The sequence below is a fragment of the Candoia aspera genome, chromosome 1 (assembly GCF_035149785.1).
Source record: "Candoia aspera isolate rCanAsp1 chromosome 1, rCanAsp1.hap2, whole genome shotgun sequence".
In the NCBI taxonomy this organism is placed as follows: domain Eukaryota; kingdom Metazoa; phylum Chordata; class Lepidosauria; order Squamata; family Boidae; genus Candoia; species Candoia aspera.
Window position 1 is genome coordinate 306,348,436 of NC_086153.1, and position 20,929 is coordinate 306,369,364.

Genomic DNA, 20,929 nt, shown 5'->3' on the forward strand with positions numbered 1-20,929 from the left:
GGTCTGGTCATGGGATGGAAATGGCACTGGTCAGTCTGGTTGATGACTTTCATCGGGACCTAGAAGAGGAAAGTACACCCCTCTTGATCTTATTAGACCTGTTTATTTAATACCATCAATCAATTTTAAGGTTACTGTACTGGTTACTAGTAGGCTTCTGGGCCCAATTCAAAGTGCTGGTTATCACCTTCAATGCCCTCCACAGCATAGCACTGAACTACAATAGGCTCTGCCTAGCCAAAATTAAATCTGTCTGTCCAATATGAACATTACAAGAAGCGAAATGTGAGAGGTACATGGGATATGGAATAGGCAGCAGACTTTCTGCTGTGGGCACCTGTGCTCTTGAACATGCTTCTCCCAAAGGTTTATTTAGCTTTCCCCTTCCTTTCATTTTGCACAGTGGTAAGAATATCAATGTGTCTTTGATCCAACTGACTATGGGCGCTCATCTTGGGTATGGATGATCAGCTTAATTATTGTTATCTTTTATTTTCTTCTATTCTTAATTGTTTTCTCTCATCCTCTAGCTTTGTTGACTGGGGTAGTGTACAAATATTGTAAAACAAATAAATGTTGACAATATGAGGCCAAATGGTTAGATTCAGTGTAAGATAGCTTTTTGTTGAAAGTACCACATTTGAATCCTGTATAGAAACCTTATTACATGCAGAAGCATAATTGCCGAAAAGCAAACTTGTGACTCAACTTTCTCCTTGAACTTTCCCCATAAGATCTGTTTTCTGTACTTTTCCATTTCCTGATACTGTCTTAATTGTCACTGTCTCTCTTTAAATTTAAAGTGTAAGCCAACAGAACAGGAATGTCTACTTAAAAGTGGTAACCCCCAGCTACAGTGCTGCAGGTAGCTGCAAATTCTCCCCGCCCCCCGAAATCTTAGAATCCTCCCTCCAACTGTACTGCTGAGTAGCATGAGTGCCAGAGTTACCTATCAGTTTGAGATTGAAAACACATTAAAACTACTGAGTTTCTCCGTTTCAAAAACACAAAAACAAAAACTTCCATATTTACCAATGTGGGAAACACAGCCCTACCCAATTTTCATCGCTACTTATCCCTACCCTAGCTCTCTCCTGAGTATGTTACATAAGGCCCACAACCACCCAAAAGGGGTCTACTCATGATTTAAACATATCACATTTCCATATTTCTTTTTCTCTCTCTGAGCAGTGACTTGTTTCCAGTTTTGTAAGGCTGGATAACTTGACTGAAGTGCCTTCTGTTGCCTTAGATTAGTCCAGGTATTATGTGCATGAATTACTCAATGACAACAACCTACCATAAGCAGCTATCATACCACAAAAATTAGCAATGTCAAGACTTAAACATCCTAATGTTAACTTTGTATACAGCTGTTACAAGTTAATTACCTTTTGGTGGATGCATTTAATCATTATTTGGCAGAGGGATGTTTGTGCGTGCATGTGCTTTAGAAATGGCAGGAAAGAATGTTAAATTGAACCAGAGATTATGATATAAAAGAACCAAGTAATACCCTGCAGTTAGAGGCTTTAGCTCTTTAATCATGCAGTACAATTTTTAAGATTGTGTTTTGGCAGATGGAAAAGAATTCTTGTGACAGCTTGTTTCTACAGTAGCCACATTCCAAAGAATATAATCTTCAACATAATCAGAAGTATTTTGACTGCATAGATTTCAACATACTCCACTTCCATAAAATACAAACATTTTTAAGAAGTTCCCCCCCCAGTTATCTGTTACTTATTTATTTTAAGAAAAAGAACAAGATGATGGTACATATTTGCAAAACATCAATTATAAATTGGATGAGGCAAGTATATTTTAATGTTACATACATGTACTTTTCATTCTCAACTTATCACTAACTCCCCTGAAAAGCAACAACTGTATAAAAATACGTAGTTTCTGCAAACATTTATTCTGGCTTTGATAACAGCAAATTGCTTGGAAAAAAATAAAAGCAAGTTGATAGCTGGGGAAGAATATAGTAATAGGAGCTAGCCAATAATACCCAGTGTGTTTCCAATGTTTAAGAAATAGACATAGGGAAGAGAGTGTGAAACATTTTTAAAGACTATTTGGGAAAGCCAGTGATTAGCAAGTAGAAGAAAAGAGAACATATGCCATAAAATATAAAATTAAACTGAAGAAAGAGCAGCTTTTGTATTAAATGTATGTGTTCTTTATTGTAAAAAAAACAAGAAAAGCTCATATTTACACACTGTGTCCATATAACATTTCTCAAAGTCTCAGAAAACAGCTAAAAAGACAAGGTAAGACAACAGACAAAATGATACAGCACTGTATCATCATCAACTGAAATATCTGTATGCTTGAACAATTCAGTCCATTAACCTTTGCATATACTCCAGAGATTTAATGAAGTGACTAGGTAAAGTCACTTAGGACTGGCAGACTATACCTTCAGCTGACTTTAAGGGATGCTTTCTCTTATCCTCTTCAGAGCTCACCTAATTCGCTGCTGTTTAAATTTCAAATGTAACATAGGCGTAACACTTTCATGAACTCACAAGTCTTCTAGAGCATTATCTCCTTACTTCCAAAGAACCTGAGTTCCATGAAAACCAAACTGCAGTAGAGGAGACGTGAGGAACTTGTATCCTCCCAGTGTTATTGAGCTACAGTTCTCATCAGCCCCAGCCAGCATAGACATAGCTTATATACTGTAAGAGGTTCTGTGCTGTAGTGCAGCAACATCATGAGGGCCACATGTGCCTCATTCCTGCACTAGAGGACAGAGTGTATTGACACTGAGTTTTTCAATGCAGCTTTAGCTTTAAAAATACATAATAAAAACATATTTTCAGCAATACATATGTAGATAGGAAAATGTACACAAAAATATCATTTTTCATTATTTTAAAAAATACAGAAAGCAAGATGATACCAGTTTAGGACTGAACACATATGAAAGTGATGCAGACTGTTTTGTTGATTTCTACTAATGCGACCGAAACCTGATGTGGCACAGAGTCTATTCCTATTAAACTCATCTTAGAAGATTTAAAAAGTTTCAAATAAATGCATTGTGCTGCTTTCCCTTCATCTCAAAAGCAGTGCTATCTTAGTCATTCATCTTCCAATTCATGAACAGACATACTGTAACACCAGACTGCCAGCAAACCTGTTCTCTAATTCTTCTCTAAAAAGTTAAAAACTAATTCTAATTATTAACATTGTGAGCACACTTCTAAAATTATATGAGTAAGTTTACCCAAACAATAAATATGTAAGATTATAGCATTTAAAAGTGTAAATTATCTTTTTAATCACAGATGCTCCTATATTTCAAAAATATCTACATTTGGGCTGTCAAAGACCATACTGATTAGGAACTCTGGGAATTTAGACCCAACAGACCAGGGCTGAACAAAGATGTATTAGGGGTTTTATTATATAATGTTCTTATTTTATTATACATGTTCTTATTTATCTTTAGATCTCATTATACTCATTGTTTTTCTGTTTTATGTACTATTGGATATTTTACTGTATATGACCTTATAGCTGTGAAATTATATGATGATGATGATGATGATAAGTTGATAACAACTTCCTTTAGCAGGAGTGTATTTATCCATGTGCAAACACAAATGTAAAGTATCTAACTTTCACCAACCCAGAACTAGCTTTTAGTCTCCCAATAAAAATGTTAGAGACTTACCTTTCATATACAGCTCTATCTGTCTAATAAGTTCATAAGACTTTGATCGGTCCAGTAATGTCCTGATAGCAGGAAGAGGATCCAGAATGATAGTTTCAGGATGAGCATCAATATACTCCTAGGGAAATGAAGACATTGTATATGATACTATTCTGAGAAGAATTACTGCTGGAAACTTAATAAATGATGGGAAGATACTTCCAGTTCAACATACGTGCTATTAACAATAACTGAATTTCAAGTATTATAACACAGTGCTGGTTTAAGTAACAGACGCTGTGATTGTCAGCCATATCCCAAAATTAAAGGGATACAGACTATGATAAATATACAGTACCAATAAACATATTGGATGACAATTCCCAGAATTCCCACTAAAGATGGTATGCAACTGTAGACCCAAACAATTGGAACACACCAGGTTGGGACAGCTGATTTGCAATCTCTCTCATTCCTCCTACTTCTGGTATACAACATTGTCTTAACAATAAATAATATCCAAAAAAGCCTTGCTTGAACCTTTGGTGAAACTTTTATTGTACTGAATGCAAGCATAATAGGAGCAGAAACACTCAGATTACCCTGGGCCATTAAAACCAACTAGGTACTGCTAGATTTAAAATAATGTATAAGTTTTTCAATAGCCACTAATCATGATGACTATACAGAACACTTCCCAAGTTCAGACATTTGAATACTGATGACCAGTTACTGGATCCACAAGTGATGGCTAGTGCATTCACATTGTGATTGTGAGTTTCCCAGAAGTACTTGACTGGACACTGTGAGACGTACAGTGGTAATTCTGCTAACCTTATGCCTAAAGACTTAAGATGTATACAAGATGAGGCTACTTACACAATATCTCAAGCTCAACAGAGTTACCAATATGTCACATCTTTAATCTGATTAATCTGGATCTATATTCTAAAAAGCAAATCCAAAAATCTTTACAAACTCTTCAATAATTAGAAAAGCCCACTAATCTCCTGACTCCAAAATCTGAAAACTCCAATCTGAAAAAATCAATTCAAAACCTTCAACTGTTTTATTTCTGCCTTCAATCTTTTTAGTTCTATTTATGCCAGAATATCAAGGATACAGATTATATTTATATGCAACTACATGTTAAAACCTTTTAAAGGACAATAGTATCAATCTAGCCTGAATACCATGTGTGTATTCCTTCTCTTAACCTTTTAACACCATATAATCTAAACAAAAAGGAACAAAGATATTTGGGGAAATGAACCTTTGCTTGGATTTCAGGGCAGATATTTATTAAGACATGTTAAAAAGCTCACAGCAAATCAACAAGGGATTCCATTTGTGAATCTTCAGAACTGCATGCCAAAGAAGAGTGACAGTAACCTTAACGAAGAAGAGGTGGGTTTCCATAATTTTGCTTTAAAAAACATATAACGCAAAAGGGGATGAACAATTTCTCTCTCCTTTTTAAAATGTAACCTGTATGTCCAAGTAGGTCTTTTTCTGTGGAAACCTTACTATAACCTGAAAGACAATTATTTTTCAGATAAAATATTCTGGTGTCATCTAAGCTGTGTGCATGAAAGTAGGAATCCATAGACTGATGATTGTTTATTGTTTACTAAGGCTTATAAACTGCTCCAATTAAAAATTACTCTGAACAATTTGTAACTCCAAATCCAGGATATAAAGTAACAACAACAACAAGGTAGAACAAAATATTACAAATTGTAATCAAGATATAACAAAACCACAACCATTGCTACCAACATTCTTCTTCAGGATTGACCAGCTCATATCCTTAAAAGGTCCTCTCAAAGATCCAGGTCTTAATGGCCTTCTGAAATTGTAGCAGAGCTGGGGACATTCTGGAGGTATGCTGTTCCAGAGAAGTCATGCAATGACAGAGAAGGTCTGTACCCATGGTCCATGATGATAACATCCCTGAGGGGCCAGGACTTGAATGAAGTCCTCACTTCCAGTTCTCACTGGATGGGCAGGTGCTACTGGTACAATATGTATGTAAAAGATAACTGCAAAGAATCCAAAGAATCTACGCAAACCAAATAAGGAAAGAAGATTAAAAGAGCCCAAGAAAAAATAAAGCAATTTTGATGGAAATAATTGTTCAGGCTTCTTCATCCAGATCCAAAACAACCATTTTCCAGATTGCAATGAAATGATTTGGGATGAAACTGAAGTGAGGGAATGCTGAAAGGAGTATTTTGTAGATTTGAAGGGGGAATGATAATGATGCATTGAAAAGTAGAATTGAAATGAGTGCTATAAATGTTAGTGTCCAAGAAAAATGATGAAAAGAAAGTAATAAATGTTGTGAGAATGTTGAACAATTCTAATACTGCCAGGTGTAGATGGTATAACCAGAGAAATGTTGAAATATGGACATCAGACATTTCAATACCTGACTAGGTAACATCATCAGTGCTAGTGAGTGTGAGGTTTGCTCCCTGTTTATATACAGTAGCTTGCCCTGCCAGTGTTGGGTATGTGTGGGTGGTTTTCTCCTTGGTAGTTCCTTCATTAGGGTATTGTTTTCTGCTACCCTAATCAAGGAACTACTAAGGAAACAAACAATCAAGCAGACAAACAATCAAGCAAAAAACAATACCCTAATAACTACGAAGGAGAAAACAACACCCCCGCCAACCAGTTGGGTAATGAGATGTCTGCAAGCAAGCAACCAAGCTCAGAGAACACCAAGGACTCCACAATTGGAAGACTGCTGTTATTATGCCAGGAAAAAAATAGCAAGAGTGAGTGCAAAAACTACAGGGGCATTAGTTTATTAGGTGTGCCTGAGAAGCATGAGGCAGATTTCTGTCTGAAAGAATATGTGAGGTGACTATGAGCAAAATTTGTGCAGTTTGGCAGAGTTTTGCTGTTTGGCATTTCACTGAGAAATGTATGAATGTGGGAAATAACATTTCTTATACATTTGTTGATGAAGGGAATGCATACAATAAAGTGAATAGGTTTCATTTATGGAATGCTTTCAATGAAAAATGGAGCTGAAGGTTGGTTGCTAAATGCAGTAAGAGTGGAGTATGATGAAAGTAAAGCAGACATGAGAATAAATGGAACTTTCAGCTAATGGTTCAATACTGAGCAGGAAGTGAAACAAGGGTGTATGATGTTTATTCTGTAATGACATTAGAAGTGTGTTGGTTGAGGATGTGAAGTACAAGTGCTTTTGTATGGAGTTAATGCTGTGTTGCTGGCTGAATATCCAACTAGATAGATAGTATAATACAACAAGGAATAGATTTGAAAATCAATTTACAGATACCAAGATAGTTGTGACTGATGAGGAAAATAGAGTGTACAAATGCAAGTTAAATATAAATGGCAAAAACTAGAGCAAGTAGATTAATTCGGGTATCTTGGTAAAACATTTATTAAAGATGGAGAAATGGATGGAGAAATTGTAAGAAGGGCAAATACTGATAGAAAAATAGTGGGCAAAATGTGGTTTGTTGCAAGGAATGAACATCTGTTGAAAAAAGCAAGAATGGCTAATAATAGTAACAGTGATAATAATGATCATTTATCAAATGTATATACTGCCCAACTCTCAGCGACTCTTCCCACTTTGTTATACCAAAGTTAAAATTGGGTATATTAGCAGAAATATAAAAGTAAGCTGGATGCAGCAGGAAGAGGGTAATTAAGAAATGTGTATCTTAAAACAAGAAAAGATATGGACAGGAATGAATAGATCCTGAATGAATGTGGACTAAATAAAAAAGAAATGACCAATGTGAAAGAAATACATTGAGGTGGCTTGGTCATTGAGAAGGAATGAGGATCGACTCACAAAACAAATATATGAAGTGAATGGGTGGAGTGGAAGAGGAAGAGGAAGACCAAGGAGGAGCTGATGAGACTCTCAAAAAGAGACAAGTGAGACGTTTAAAGAACGAAAGGTACTGTATGAAGCCGTGTATGGATATAACAAAAGCAGGAATGATTAATAAGGGTAGCAAGCTATGAGAAATATAGTGAATGATGATTGTATAAGCTACATTTAGCTAAGTTTCCTTTTTTGTTTATCTCATGCTTTAATTTTGTCAGCGTATAATTTTTCTCTCTCCATTTCTGCATTGTCCATAACTTTGCTTATGTTGAAAGGGAACAGCATGATAGATATATTTGTATGTATGTATATAAGGAACAGATCTTTTATTAACACCCAGTAACTCTTTTTGTGATGCAATGACAATGAATATAAAACCAGCTCTGCATGTAAGTAGGGCTATACAGAGCATTTGAAAGAGGAACTTTGCAAAATGTGTTTGTTCTTGAACTGTCAGAACAGCCAGGACCTTCGCAAGGCCGGCGTGGCCAATTTGAAAGTAGTCTCCAACTATCAGAATGTACAAGTATGTGTTTGTACAGCTTCTTTGGTGGCAGTCCTAATAGATGCATTGTCTCTGCTTGCACATGCTTGCACAGACAAGGAAAGACAGCCTTTACCATTTCAAAAAGAGAGCCAGTTTGGTCTAAGGCACCAGGCTAGAAACCAGGAGACTGGGAGTTCTAGTCTCGCCTTAGGCATGAAAGCCGGCTGGGTGACCTTGGGCCAGTCACTCTCAGCCCAACTCCCTCACAGGGTTGTTGTTGTTGTGGGGAAAATAGGAGGAGGAAGGAGTATTAGGTACGTTTGCTGCCTTGAGTTATTCATAAAAATAATAAAGACGGGATAAAAAATAAAATAAAAAGAGGCACTTTGCTTGCATTAACACCTGCCAGGAAACAGGGATTTGCACGCATGTGCAGCAGATGAACCATATATAATTTAATTGTGGGATAAGCAACCTGCAATCTACATGTAGCCCCCCAAGAGACATGAGATCATGCCACTGAAATGAGGCTTGGTGATTTTCAACAACAAAAAACAGAAATAAAGATAGGAATGACAAAACAAGGTCTCTGGCATAGGAAGCATTCCCACTGTCACTTTTAACCTTCTCCTCCAAACTCAGAAATTATGAAAAACAGGCTGAAAATCACCATGTCACCTGTCACAGGTTTGTTTGATACCCAAGTGTTGTTTACCCAGACTCACCAAGATGTTCCCAAATGAGACACTGCACACGTAGACCTTCTTGTTCACCCCTTTTATGTTGGGGGGTTCTTTTACTTATAAAACCACTAGTTGCAGTATAAAAGTTTTTTTTTCTTACCTAGGTGACCAGCTAACACAATTCTTTCCAACTAACCTATATGTCTATCCCTATTATTACTCTAACTATGTCTATTCTAACTAATACATGTAGGTCACCAAGCTATTCTATCACTATACTCTTTCTATTACTATAACTAGGAAACACTACTAACAATTCTACTACTACCTTTAGAACCCAGTTCTCCTTTAAGTGGACAAAGTCTCACTTACTCCTTCTCTACCTTTGCTACAAGCTGTTACTGCTGCTCTCACCCTCACTTCCTTCTGTCTTCCGTCTTCTGCTTCATCTACACCTACACACACACATATATACATACATACTGTACATACGTACATACATACACATACACCAACACCATACCCAGCTGTTCCAAACCCAGGGCTTTTAACCATCTCCCTGCCCTCCTTACGCTGAGGGGTGTTAGGCTTAAAGGGGAAGGAAAGCACTTAAAGGATGCCTACAATTTTAGTCCAACCCGTCCTGCCACATCACCAAAAGACCTATTGTGGCCCACTAATAAACTAAGAAACTCAAGTATGGCTCCTGCCCCATAAAACATTACTCATCTCTGGTTTACTGAATATATAATGACTAGATATTGTTAATCCAATCCATCTTTCCCTAATGTTTTGGAATTATGGGAGCTGAAATTGAAAATACTTGGACAGCATCAAATTGGGCAAAGTCTAGTCATCTTTCTAATTTCCTGGTCCTTTCACGGAAGCATAAACTGGGACATAGCACCGATAACGTAAAATTGGATGCCTTTTAATTCTGAGAGAGGTTGCTCAGTAACTCTTTCCCTTAAAAGAATGGACTGAAACAGTTCAGAAGTAAACAGGATCAATTCCTGGATGTGGAAATAAGTTTCTTATAATGTGAAGAAATTAAGCAGAAACATGTAATACTCTAGAAATAGTTAAAAAGTTACTGGTCTGCCACGTTGAGTTATCATACGGAATATGAGAGGGCAGAAAGTCAATTCCAAAGAATAAGGCTATACAATTCCTGTTTTAACTACAAAGCAAAACTAATTACAATGCCATTGTTCTATTAGGAACAAGCTTGCTTTAGTTTTCTACATATCCGGGGGAAAGAGGGGGAAATACTTCTAGACATAGTATTTTTCCAGGCTTTGGCAATAAATGAAGAGTTGTGTGACCATGTCATCAAGGGAAATATGCAACTTTTTAAATGCAAGCAAGGAAAATGCCCCCGTGAGCAACAGCAAACTAAAATGGCTATATTAAGGCATTGCATATTTTTAGCTTGACCCTGGATTTCTCCATCTCCGTATCTCTCTCTTAGTTAGACCCAAGGAGCAAGGCTGATTCGAAATACCTATCACCTTATGCAGTTTGTTAATGGCTATGTCCCTTGGGAGACCAGCTCAGTTATTTTCACATGGGAAACAAGTATTATAGAGGAATAGTAATCTTAATCTTGATAGTGGATGATTTTAGGCCAACGATTTATAGCAAAGGCTATATTACATTCCATATTGTGAAATCTCATTTGGTGAACATGAAACTAATTGCTAGTTCCTCACCTACAAAGAGCAAGTAATAGAAGGAAAATACAGAACCAGAATTTTCAAAAGAATTCTTCCAAAAGTGGAATTCTAGGAAGACTTCCTAGAATAGCACCATTGGTTATTGGCAGGGCAAAACAAGCAAAAACTGCATTGGTCACGCTTATGGATGATCTTTGGCAGGAGCGGGATGGAGAGAGTGCATCCATCCTGGCTCTTCTGGACCTCTCAGCGGCTTTCAATACCATTGACCATGATATCCTTCTGGGGCGGCTCAGGGAGTTGGGGGTGGGCGGCATGGTTCTGCGCTGGTTCAGCTCCTTCCTCCAGGGCCGGTCCCAGTCGGTGCTGATAGGAGATGAGAGATCCGACCCTCGACACCTGCTGTGTGGGGTGCTGCAGGGTTCGGTACTCTCTCCACTCCTTTTTAACATCTACATGAAACCGTTGGGTGAGATCATCCACCACCGTGGGATGAGATACCATCAGTATGCTGATGATACTCAGATATATATCTCCATCCTGGGTGAAATAAGTGATGCTGTTGCTGCCCTTTCTCAGTGCCTGGGGGCTGTGGGGGTCTGTATGGGGAACAACAGGCTTCAGCTGAACCCTGGTAAGATGGAGTGGCTGTGGACTGACGGCTCCTCGGTATCCGGGAAGTTATCATATCTAGTTCTGGATTGGGTTGCACTGACCCATTCAGAACCAGTGTGTAACTTGGGGGTCCTCCTGGACTCACAACTCCTGCTCGAAGAGCAGGTGGCAGTTGTGGCCAGGAGGGCCTTCACACAACTTCATGTTGTGTGCCAGTTATGCCCTTTCCTGGACTGAGATGCCCTCTGGACAGTCACTCATGCCCTGGTCATCTCCCATATAGACTATTGCAATGCGCTCTACATGGAGCTACCCTTGAAGAGTATCTGGAAGCTTTAGCTGGTCCAGAATGCGGCCGCGTGGGCAGTGATGAGTGCCCCAAGATTGGCACATGTGACACCACTGCTGCGCAGGTTGCACTGGGTGCCAGTTTGCTTCCGGGTCCAATTCAAGGTGTTGGTTATCACCTTTAAAGCCCTACATGGCATGGGGCCAGGCTACCTGAGGGACTGTCTCTTCCCCATAACATTGACCCATCCCACCCTGTCATGCAGAGAGGGCATGCTTCGGATCCCGTCAGCAAGGGAGTTTCACTTGGCGGGATCCAGGAGGCAAGCCTTCTCTGCAGTGGTGCCCACCCTTTGGAACATGCTGCCCCCAAAGTGAGGCAGGCCCCCTTGCTCCCGACCTTCTGGAAGGGTTTGAAGACCTGGTTCTGCCGCCTTGCCTGGGATGGGAAGGACAATAGCTCTCCCTGGGGTTGGCTGGTGACGTAGAGTTCTCCCTACTGAATGGAAATCTTCCCACTTGGATTTTTTTATTTATATTATTTTAGTATTGTGGACGTTGATCTTGTAATTTTACGTGATGAGGTTTTTAAAGCATAATTTTATTGTAAACTGCCCAAAGTCCCTCTTTTTGGGGGGAGATGGGCAGTAACAGAAATTTTAATTTTTTTTTAAAAAAGTCCCTTCTTCCTGCTTTTTTGCATAAGTGGGCTACTTTTTGGTGAGCTGCACTTAACACAATTGTAGTGGCCTGAGGGATGCAACAGTGAAGATGAAGAGATGGGGATATTTCATTGCATCTGAATGTGACTGGAATGTTCCATTTTTTTCCTGTTCTGAGGATTTTTTTTAAAAGACTGTGTTGTCTACTTTAGGGCTTATTCCATAATTTTTGTGCACTACTTTTCTATCAGAATATGGCAGGAAATGGCACCATTTTTAGCAACTGAGTCACCAACATTCAGTTAAAGGAGTGCTCCTAATACCACAAAATTTAGCTTTGGAGGTTGCATCAGGTGCACAGTAGTCCCTTTTACCAAGAAAACGATAGCTTCTGTTTGCAGAGGATGAGTAATGGTATTCTCCGAATCTGAGAAAGAAGGAGTTGTTCCAAACATGGTAAATGAAGAACAGATGGACATTTCAGTGTTATCTCTTAAGAAGGCCTCAGTTCATCAGTTACAGAATCGATGAGGAAGAAATTCAAACAGCTCCCAGAGACCCCATCTTAGCATATTCCCTAATAAATGAGTTTTCTCATTTGGTTTCCAAGGTTCTGTTATCTAATCCCTTCTTCTTGGCATTAATCCTGCTTAATAAAGCTCAGTGAAAATCTTGCTTCCTTGGTGTGCATTGCTGTAAGTGGCTTGACTGGTGAAAACAGTATATGCAAATAACTGCACATACTACAAGAAACTGCAAGAATCAAAACACGAATTATATTATCAACTATATTGATAATTTGTAACTTGGTCTGCTCTTCCAAGTGTTACCAAATTTTTGCTAAATGGGTCTCTACAGTAATATATATTTTTCTTTTTTTCAGGAGTCGATTCCCAGTCCCCTTAGCCAGTCTCCCATTTCTGACCTGTGTAGTCTTCATGAACTATGTGGTCTTTGTTGGTACATTTGACCTCAAGCTCAGATGATGATCTATGGAGAGATTCAGTACCTAACAATGGATTGCTCTGTCCTCATTTCAGCATCTACTTACTTACTAATTTTGAGGAGGGACATATATATTGGAGTGAGTGTAAAAAAGTCAATTACACTTCGTTCAATAGGATTTCTTTTTCAACTTTCAGTGACGATCAAAGAAGATGGTCTTTAAGTTTCTTCACCAAACCCTTTTCAGTTTTAATACCTTTCCAAATAATCCCTAAATATTTGAAAAGTTTTTGCAAGGTATTCTAGGGTATATACTTAATTCCCCCTTTTTTTGGGTGCGGGATACTTGATGAAGCTTTGCATAATTTGGATCATGTCCAAGAACATATTCAAGCTGCAGTAATGTGCCACAGGGGAAGATTGCTAGCTCCAAACTAGTTATCTTTAGTGAATACTCCTCCAGGAACAGCACTTTGCTGGAACAATTTGTCAACTTCTACCATAAATGATCATAATATAAGAGCCAGTTGGTGTAGTGGTTAAGACATCAGGCTAGAAACCAGGAGACTGTGAGTTCTAGTCCCATCTTAGGCACAAAGCCAGCTGGGTGACCTTGGGTCAGTCATTTTCTCTCAGCCCTAGGAAGAAGGCAATCGCAAACCACTTCTGAAAAACTTTGCCAAGAAAACTGCAGGGACTTGTCCAGGCAGTCTCTAAGAATCAGACATGATTGAACACATTAAAAAAAAATGACAGAGATTTACAGCTTTAAAATAAGACTACACATTGTATTATTTTGATAACTAGTATCCCTGATCCGAGAATACCCAGAATCATTCACTTTTCTGCCACAAATAAAGCTATCTGTTAAGAATCCCTTCTTCTGCTTCCACAATTAAACTCTGGATTGCTCTACATGGAGAAAAACCCTAGTATAGAAGATTATACGATACTTGTTGCTAAGCCGACAATTTTAGGTGCCAAAATGCAGCCAAAAAATCGGGTTTGGCTTATCCATGGATGGGCTTATCCACGTACATACAGTAATACTTTTTTAAAGTACCCGTATTTCCTGTATATACTCGCATAACCATGGGTGGCACATTTTTCATGGTATTTTGATTAAAAATTTGAGGGTCAGCTTCTCTGCTGATGGGCTTATATGTGAGTATATGTGGTTCATGCACAAGGGTTTATTTTTTCCCATTTTTTTGGCTTGCAACTAGCCTAGCAGCCTTTACCAACTAAGTATCCTCCAGATGTGCTGAGATTTCAATAGTCTAGATATAGCTGGAATATATAGGTTTGTGAAGGTTGTATCACAGATTGGGCAACCTTGGCTCAGCATAATATTCAGTACTGATATAGATGCTTTTGAAGATTTTTTCTGAAACATCTTAAGAGGTCTGTTTGATGAGACCAAAGACCCATCAGCATTCTGCTTTCTGCACTACAGTATTCCAGTTGGATATACATGGGAACCCTACAGCAAGGATGATTTCCCCCCCCCCCCTTTGCTCTCAACAGCTGTTATTGGGAAGTGCACTATTACATTACAGGTAGTCCTTGGCTTACATTCATTTGTTCAGCAACCAAAGTTACAGCACTGCTGAAAAAATAGACATACGGCCAGTCATTGAAGTTCCAGTCATTGCAGCACCCCTGCGGTCACGTGATTGTGATCTGAGCACTTGGGCGCCCAGCTCAAATTACAACGTTGCAACGAGCTGCTGTCACATGATCACCATTTGTGACCTTCCCTGCCAGCTTCCCCCAAGCAAAGTCAATAGGCAAGCAGGCAGGGAAGGTTGCAAGCAGCTCTGGTAAATTGCTCCTGCTTCTGATGGCTCCTGCCATCAGAATGGCATTTACCCAGTATTGTGAATAGAAGAAAAGGGCCCAAGGAGTTTACAATCTAAATTTAACCTCAGGTGCTGTACGGGGCAGAGGGAGGAATGCAGAGAGAAGGCAGGGAAGAAAAAAAGAGAAGCAATCAAGCAATTGCGTAGATTTCACTTCAGCAGAAAGAGAACAAACCAAAAAGAATGGGATTTGACCTATGAATGGAGAGAGGAGATATCTTGTAGGTGTACTAATATCATTCCAGACCTAAGTGGGGGGAGGAAGGAAAAGCACCGGCAGAATAATTATGTAAGTATTTCCTCTTTGCTACAGATCAAAGGCTGAATTCAGAGGGAGGGAGGAGGGGGATGCTTCTATGCAATGCTAATGCAACATGGATCGCCATAGGTAGCAGAAAGCTTGTGTACAATTAAAAGGTTTGTTTATGCTAACACTAAGAATGCAATTTACCCTCATTTCTTCCAAGGATGGAGAGCAACCTAGACCTAGAAAGCTAGAGAGGGTGTGGGCAGTAAACTATACCAAACAGGGAAGCCATTACTGATTCCATAATCTACTTCAAAATGTACTTCTGCCACTTCAAAAATCTTGGGGCCCCAAACCATTCAATCTCATGTTAGCACTGGGATAGACAGCATAATCTTCTCACCTTTTTCCCTTCCCTTCTATTGGATGGCAGAGTTCTGTCATTGAAACAGATAAGCAAGTGGAATGTAGCAGCTTCTTCTGCTCAGCTGCTGTTCCTTCGAGAGATATTTAAGGATTGATTCTAATGCCACTATTCAGAAAAACTGGAACGCATGCAACTGGACTGCTCCTCAGGTGGGTTATACTGAGAACTAGGGCGAGGATTTCTATGATATATCGTATTTTTTCTAGAACCTTTATTTGAATTTATAAATAAGTTAAAACATGTTTTAGAGTAATCTAGTGAGAATTAGATGCTTTTCATTTTGTCTGAAAAGTCATATTTTGACTTTTTAAATGTGTATGTTGTATTTCTGCTTAATTTTGTAACAAATGTCATATTTTGGTCATTGGCAACCCTCCTGATAAGCCAGCAAGTTCGAGCCAGCAAAGGAAGTGAGAATTTGCCTATTCTTTTTTCTTTTTCTCATTTGCTCCCCAACTCAGGTGTGTGTGTGTGTTCAAGGTGGTGGAGTCACGTGAGAGCTGCAATCCGATTTCAACATGCCTAAAAGTAGATGTTCAGCAAGTGTGAAATTACGGCGTCTTGTTCAAGAACTTGGGGAGCAGATTTTCAGTAGCGATGGTATTTTGTTTTGTAAATTGTGTGAAGTTAAGGTGTCAGCCCAAAAGCATTTAAATATTCAACAACATTGTAATACCGCAAAACACAAGAGTTGTTTAGGAAGATTTATCTTCACTGAGAACAGGCAACGTCTCCTTTTCGAGAGGGCTTCTTCTTCAACTGCAGGTTCATCAAATATCCAGTCAGAATTTGGTAAGGATCTCTGTACAATGATGGTTACTTCAAATTTTCTCTTAAGGAAATTAGGTAATGGTAGACTCAGGAATTTTTTGGAGAAATACACCAGTCATCTGATTCCAAATGAATCAACTGTAAGGAAAAATTACATCTCTGCCTCCTATAAAGATGTGTTAGGAAAGAGAAGATCTGCTGTTGACAACAGTAAGATATGGGTTTCAGTAGATGAAACAAGTGATGTAAACGGAAGATATGTAGCCAATGTTATTATTGGCACTCTGAAATGTGACAAGCCTGATGAAGTATTTCTTCTAACATGTGAAACTCTACACAAAGTAAACAATTCTACTATTGCTATGTTCTTTGATGATTCAGTGAAACTACTCTGGCCGGATGGAGTAAAAAGGGGAAATATCCTTCTCTTTGTAACAGATGCTGCTCCATACATGACTAAAGCAGCCAAGGGACTTAAGCTTCTTTATCCAAAAACAATCCATATCACATGCCTTGCACATGGTTTACACAGAGTGGCTGAACGGATTCAAAGCAACTATCCTGATGTAGATAAGATAATTTCGAATGGGGAAAAAATATTCATTAAAGCTTCACTTCGAGTACAAAAGTTCAAAGAAATTGCTCCGACTTTGGCTCTCCCTCCCCAACCTGTCATGATGTGTTGGGGGACTTGGCTGGATGCGGCTTTGTATTATTTCACAAATTATGCTTCCTTGCAGCAGATAGTTAAGGAATTTGACTGTTGTGAATCTTCCTCCATCAAGATTGTGCAAGATTCCTTTTCTGAAACCTTGGCTGGAAACTTAGCATATATAGGATCTCACTTCAGTGGATTATCAAGAGCAATCCCCCGCCTTGAAACCGTAGGAATGGAATTTAGCAATGCACTGAACATTGTAAAACAAACTGAGAGTGATTTAAAGCAAGCAAAGGGGAAAGTGGCTGAAAAAATTAGTGATAAATTTCAAAGAGTGCTGCAATCTAATCTGGGTTATTCAACACTTTGCAGAATAAGTAACATTGTAAATGGACTCGACACAAAATTTGAAGACTTCGAGCCAGAATTTTCTCCAGATGAGTTTGCTTTTTTTCAAATTTGTTCCTATAACCTCATATGATGTCGAACAGAGTTTCTCCAGATACAAGAACATACTGGTGGACAACAGAAGGAGTTGTGAGTTTGGTAACCTCAAGATGCACGTGGTCATCCAATGCAATTCTGCCGTTAATGAAAACTAATCCAGGGATGACCATTTTACTCTCAAAATGTTCATTTGATTCCTTCAATACTAGCACTTCTGCACTGGAAGTGAAGAAGAATAAACCTTTTAATTTGTGTGTGTGTGTGTGTAAGCACAGATTTTTAAAAATTGGGTGCTAATTTCAGAAAAATTGTAAAGTCATATTTTTGGTTTAATTGATCATATTTAAATGGTTTTAAGGTCATAAGTGCTTGCATATTTCTAACATTTTTAGGTCATAGAAATCCTCGCCCTAGTGAGAATAGCAGCCATTTTTACTTATCTGCCCTCTATTTCTGGGATGTCCACTGAAAGGAGGAAGAGAAGGGATGAAAAGGAAGTTGGGGAAGTGAAGATGGATACAGTGTTAAGGTCCACCAAACCTTTTTTTAATATAATAATAATAATGTTTACCCTTAAATATACCTCCACTGAAATAAAGATAGGAGCATTTATGACACAAGTGTCTATACATGCATTCAAGTATATATAAGTGTGTGGATATCAACAAATAAAGAAGTCCATTTAGGATATGGAAATTATAATATTTCTAAGAATTGTTTTCATTAAGACTATTATCTGAAGTCTTATTAGGCTCAGCTTTCAACTCCTGACTAAAGAACACCAACAGTTAATTTTGTTTAATTCTTATGTCAATGAGTTGATTATGATTTGTAGTCACTGTTCCCACAATGTGCTTAACCAAGGGATATTGTGGTTCTGGCAGCATCCCACTGAGAAAAAAATACTGTGTGGAGGCAAGCCCCCACCACTTTCTCGAGAAAGAATCCAGGATTCCAGAAGCATTCGGTAGTGACAGGGCTTCAGGACATGACTAGCTCCTGACTGACTGGCGAGGCAGGCAGCAGGTTGGTGTGTTTCATGGTGCCAGGCCTTGGGAGTAAGGTCTTTAAGTCATTCTGATGACAGAATGTTTCAACCCAAAATGTGTCTGGATATTCTTTCAGGACTTCTCATTTTCTTTCTTTCTTTCTTGGGGTGGAGGGTGGGGATGGGGGTTGCTTGCAAAGGTTATATGGCTTCTAATTCCAGTTCATATCAAACAATATATGGCCCTATATGAAAAAGGGACATAGGAATTCAGGTTAACAGGCAGATAAATTATAACTGCTTTAAGACACAGGCCTTATTAGTGATGGTCACAAATATATATATTTTAACTATTCTATATCTAAAGCAAATTCCAACATTTATAATGTCACTTAAAGGAGGTGGTAATTCAATTTCTTTCTATTTATGCACTTTCCATACTATTTTTTCTATTTATTCACACATTGTTTTACAATCAACACAACACTTCACCCCTAAATATTTAACTGTATATATTTATGAACTCTTACTCGCAGAAAAAAAAGTATTTCTAAATTATTTTTATCATCATATATGTATTCTGAGTACAGTGATTATCAATACTTTCACTGTATTTAAAAGAAATCCTTAAAGTAAGCATCAGTTCTTTGCATTTGACAGTAATGAGTATAAATTTTTTACATTTACGTAGGCAAGGCTCATTCTTATACCTCATTCTTACTTTACTTGATAAAGTAAAATAAACAGCATTGTTGTTACAAATACTTTCAAGCCCCTTTCTAGCACTTCTCCATTCAATGTGACCAAATACTCTTCAGAAGAAATTAAACACAAGGCAATTATGTCAGAGCATTTGAGCAAAAGGAGCAGAGAGCACAAATATATGACCCAAACAGCAAGTGACCAGATGTAGCTGTAGCTCTGGGCAATGTACATTTGAAGCAATGGCACAATCAATAATGCTTAAAGAACTGGGCATTGAACTAAAAGCACTTTACAGACTACATGCCGAGTGTATTCTAGGGAATACCCAAGAATATGGTGAGAGCTGCATTGTGTATGCGGCCATATTTGAAATGGAATACAGCAACCTCAGTGTCTAAATTAAACAACAGCAACTTATGTCTAGTTCCTTATGGAGATAAAAGCAGAACATTCACTGGTGAACCCCCCTCTTTGTCTTTGCTTTTTTTTTTTCTGAAAAAAGCATCCAAGGAAACTCATTAGCCACCTTAAATTTTTTTACAGCTTTTTGGAAATCGTTGGACAATGTCCATCAAGCTGAAGAAACAAGGATGAGGAAGAAGTTAAAGAAAAACTAACTAAGGTTACCTGAAAATTTATGTCTTTCATAAAAATATCTATGTGAATTATGCGGAGTCTGTAAAAGAATCTTCTGTAACATAAAAGCATTCAAGTACATAAAATATAGCTTTCACTGTACATAATGTATTGTTTTGGTTCTTCTTCCAGTACTCTTTAGATGTTGGAAGATCTACTGTATGATGTTGAAAGATGTGCTTTCCTGATTCTAGACTTCTATTAATGCTTTCTTCCTTTTCTTACAGGAATTCTTCAGTGATAAATGTGGTCCCCTTCTTTTTATCTCCTTCCTATCCATCGTATAATTCATTATTTTAACGTTACCACATTTATGTGAATAACGTGCCTTTTCAGTTTTTTTTCTTCCTGATCCATCTGCATGATTCCTTTCTAATAACCTCTCATCTTCTCTATTTTTTTAAACAGACATCTCTTTATCCATCGGGTTTACAAAAAAGTTACGAGAATTGTAGGAATTCTTGTTTATTGTTGTAAGCGGTGTGCACACAGAAGCTCCTCAGCTGCTCTTACTTGGCTCTGTCCACCATGAATATCTGCAGCTAAGCAGGAGCAATCAAGCAGACTGTACCAGTAACTGGTTGTAAACAACATAAACAGGCATTCTCCAGAAATCTGAATGAGTTACCTGTGAAAATAACCAGTAAATTATGTGAAATTGATTCAAAACTGCACCCGAACCTCTCTTTTTCCTCTTAACCTAAATAACATGCTCTCCCCCTCCTCCATTCGTTGGTTACATCTTGCAGTATCTTTGTGGGAGGGGAGCAGGTGCACTTTACTTTTAAGAGAGGTTTTAACGGTTTCTTTTCCGTTTGCATTTTTCTTTCATCCTTTCACATTCTATATCCATGCTTCCATTACTCTGTCTGATCCCATTTAAGTTCCTTCTTTTTCAGAATTAAACTACTTCCTCTTATCTAATTTCTTAATTGACTACTTGTTTTTTTCACTCCAGTACTTTCTTCTCAGTTAAACTTCAGTTACTTCCTCTGTTTCATGCCTATATACTTTCTCTGGCTGTTCTTTTTCTCAGAAAATCATTCCTGCCAACCACCAATCTCTAATAGATAACAATAGATTATCATCTCTAACAATCCCTTCCTTGCTTTTTTATAGTAAACCACGTATTTGCAGGCAGAGTTTTTTTTCTTTTAGAAAACTATTATGTAATGTTTAGGTTACTATGTTCGGTATATATATATAATAATTATAATAAAAAAATCAGTCATGGGTTCTTCTCTTGGCTAAACTCCAGAGGTGTCTGATAACAGCAGAAATA

At 38.1% G+C, this 20,929-nt stretch overlaps 1 protein-coding gene across 2 annotated transcripts in view; it reads right to left on the minus strand.

Annotated features, from left to right (window-relative positions):
- Positions 1 to 20,929, minus strand: part of ITPK1 (inositol-tetrakisphosphate 1-kinase) — a 123,651-nt gene that overhangs the window by 32,769 nt on the left and 69,953 nt on the right. For both annotated transcript variants that reach the window (XM_063290259.1, XM_063290260.1), the window contains exon 4: positions 3,689 to 3,806. In XM_063290259.1, the coding sequence (XP_063146329.1) occupies positions 3,689 to 3,806 (118 nt within the window). The remainder of the gene's footprint in view (positions 1 to 3,688; positions 3,807 to 20,929) is intronic.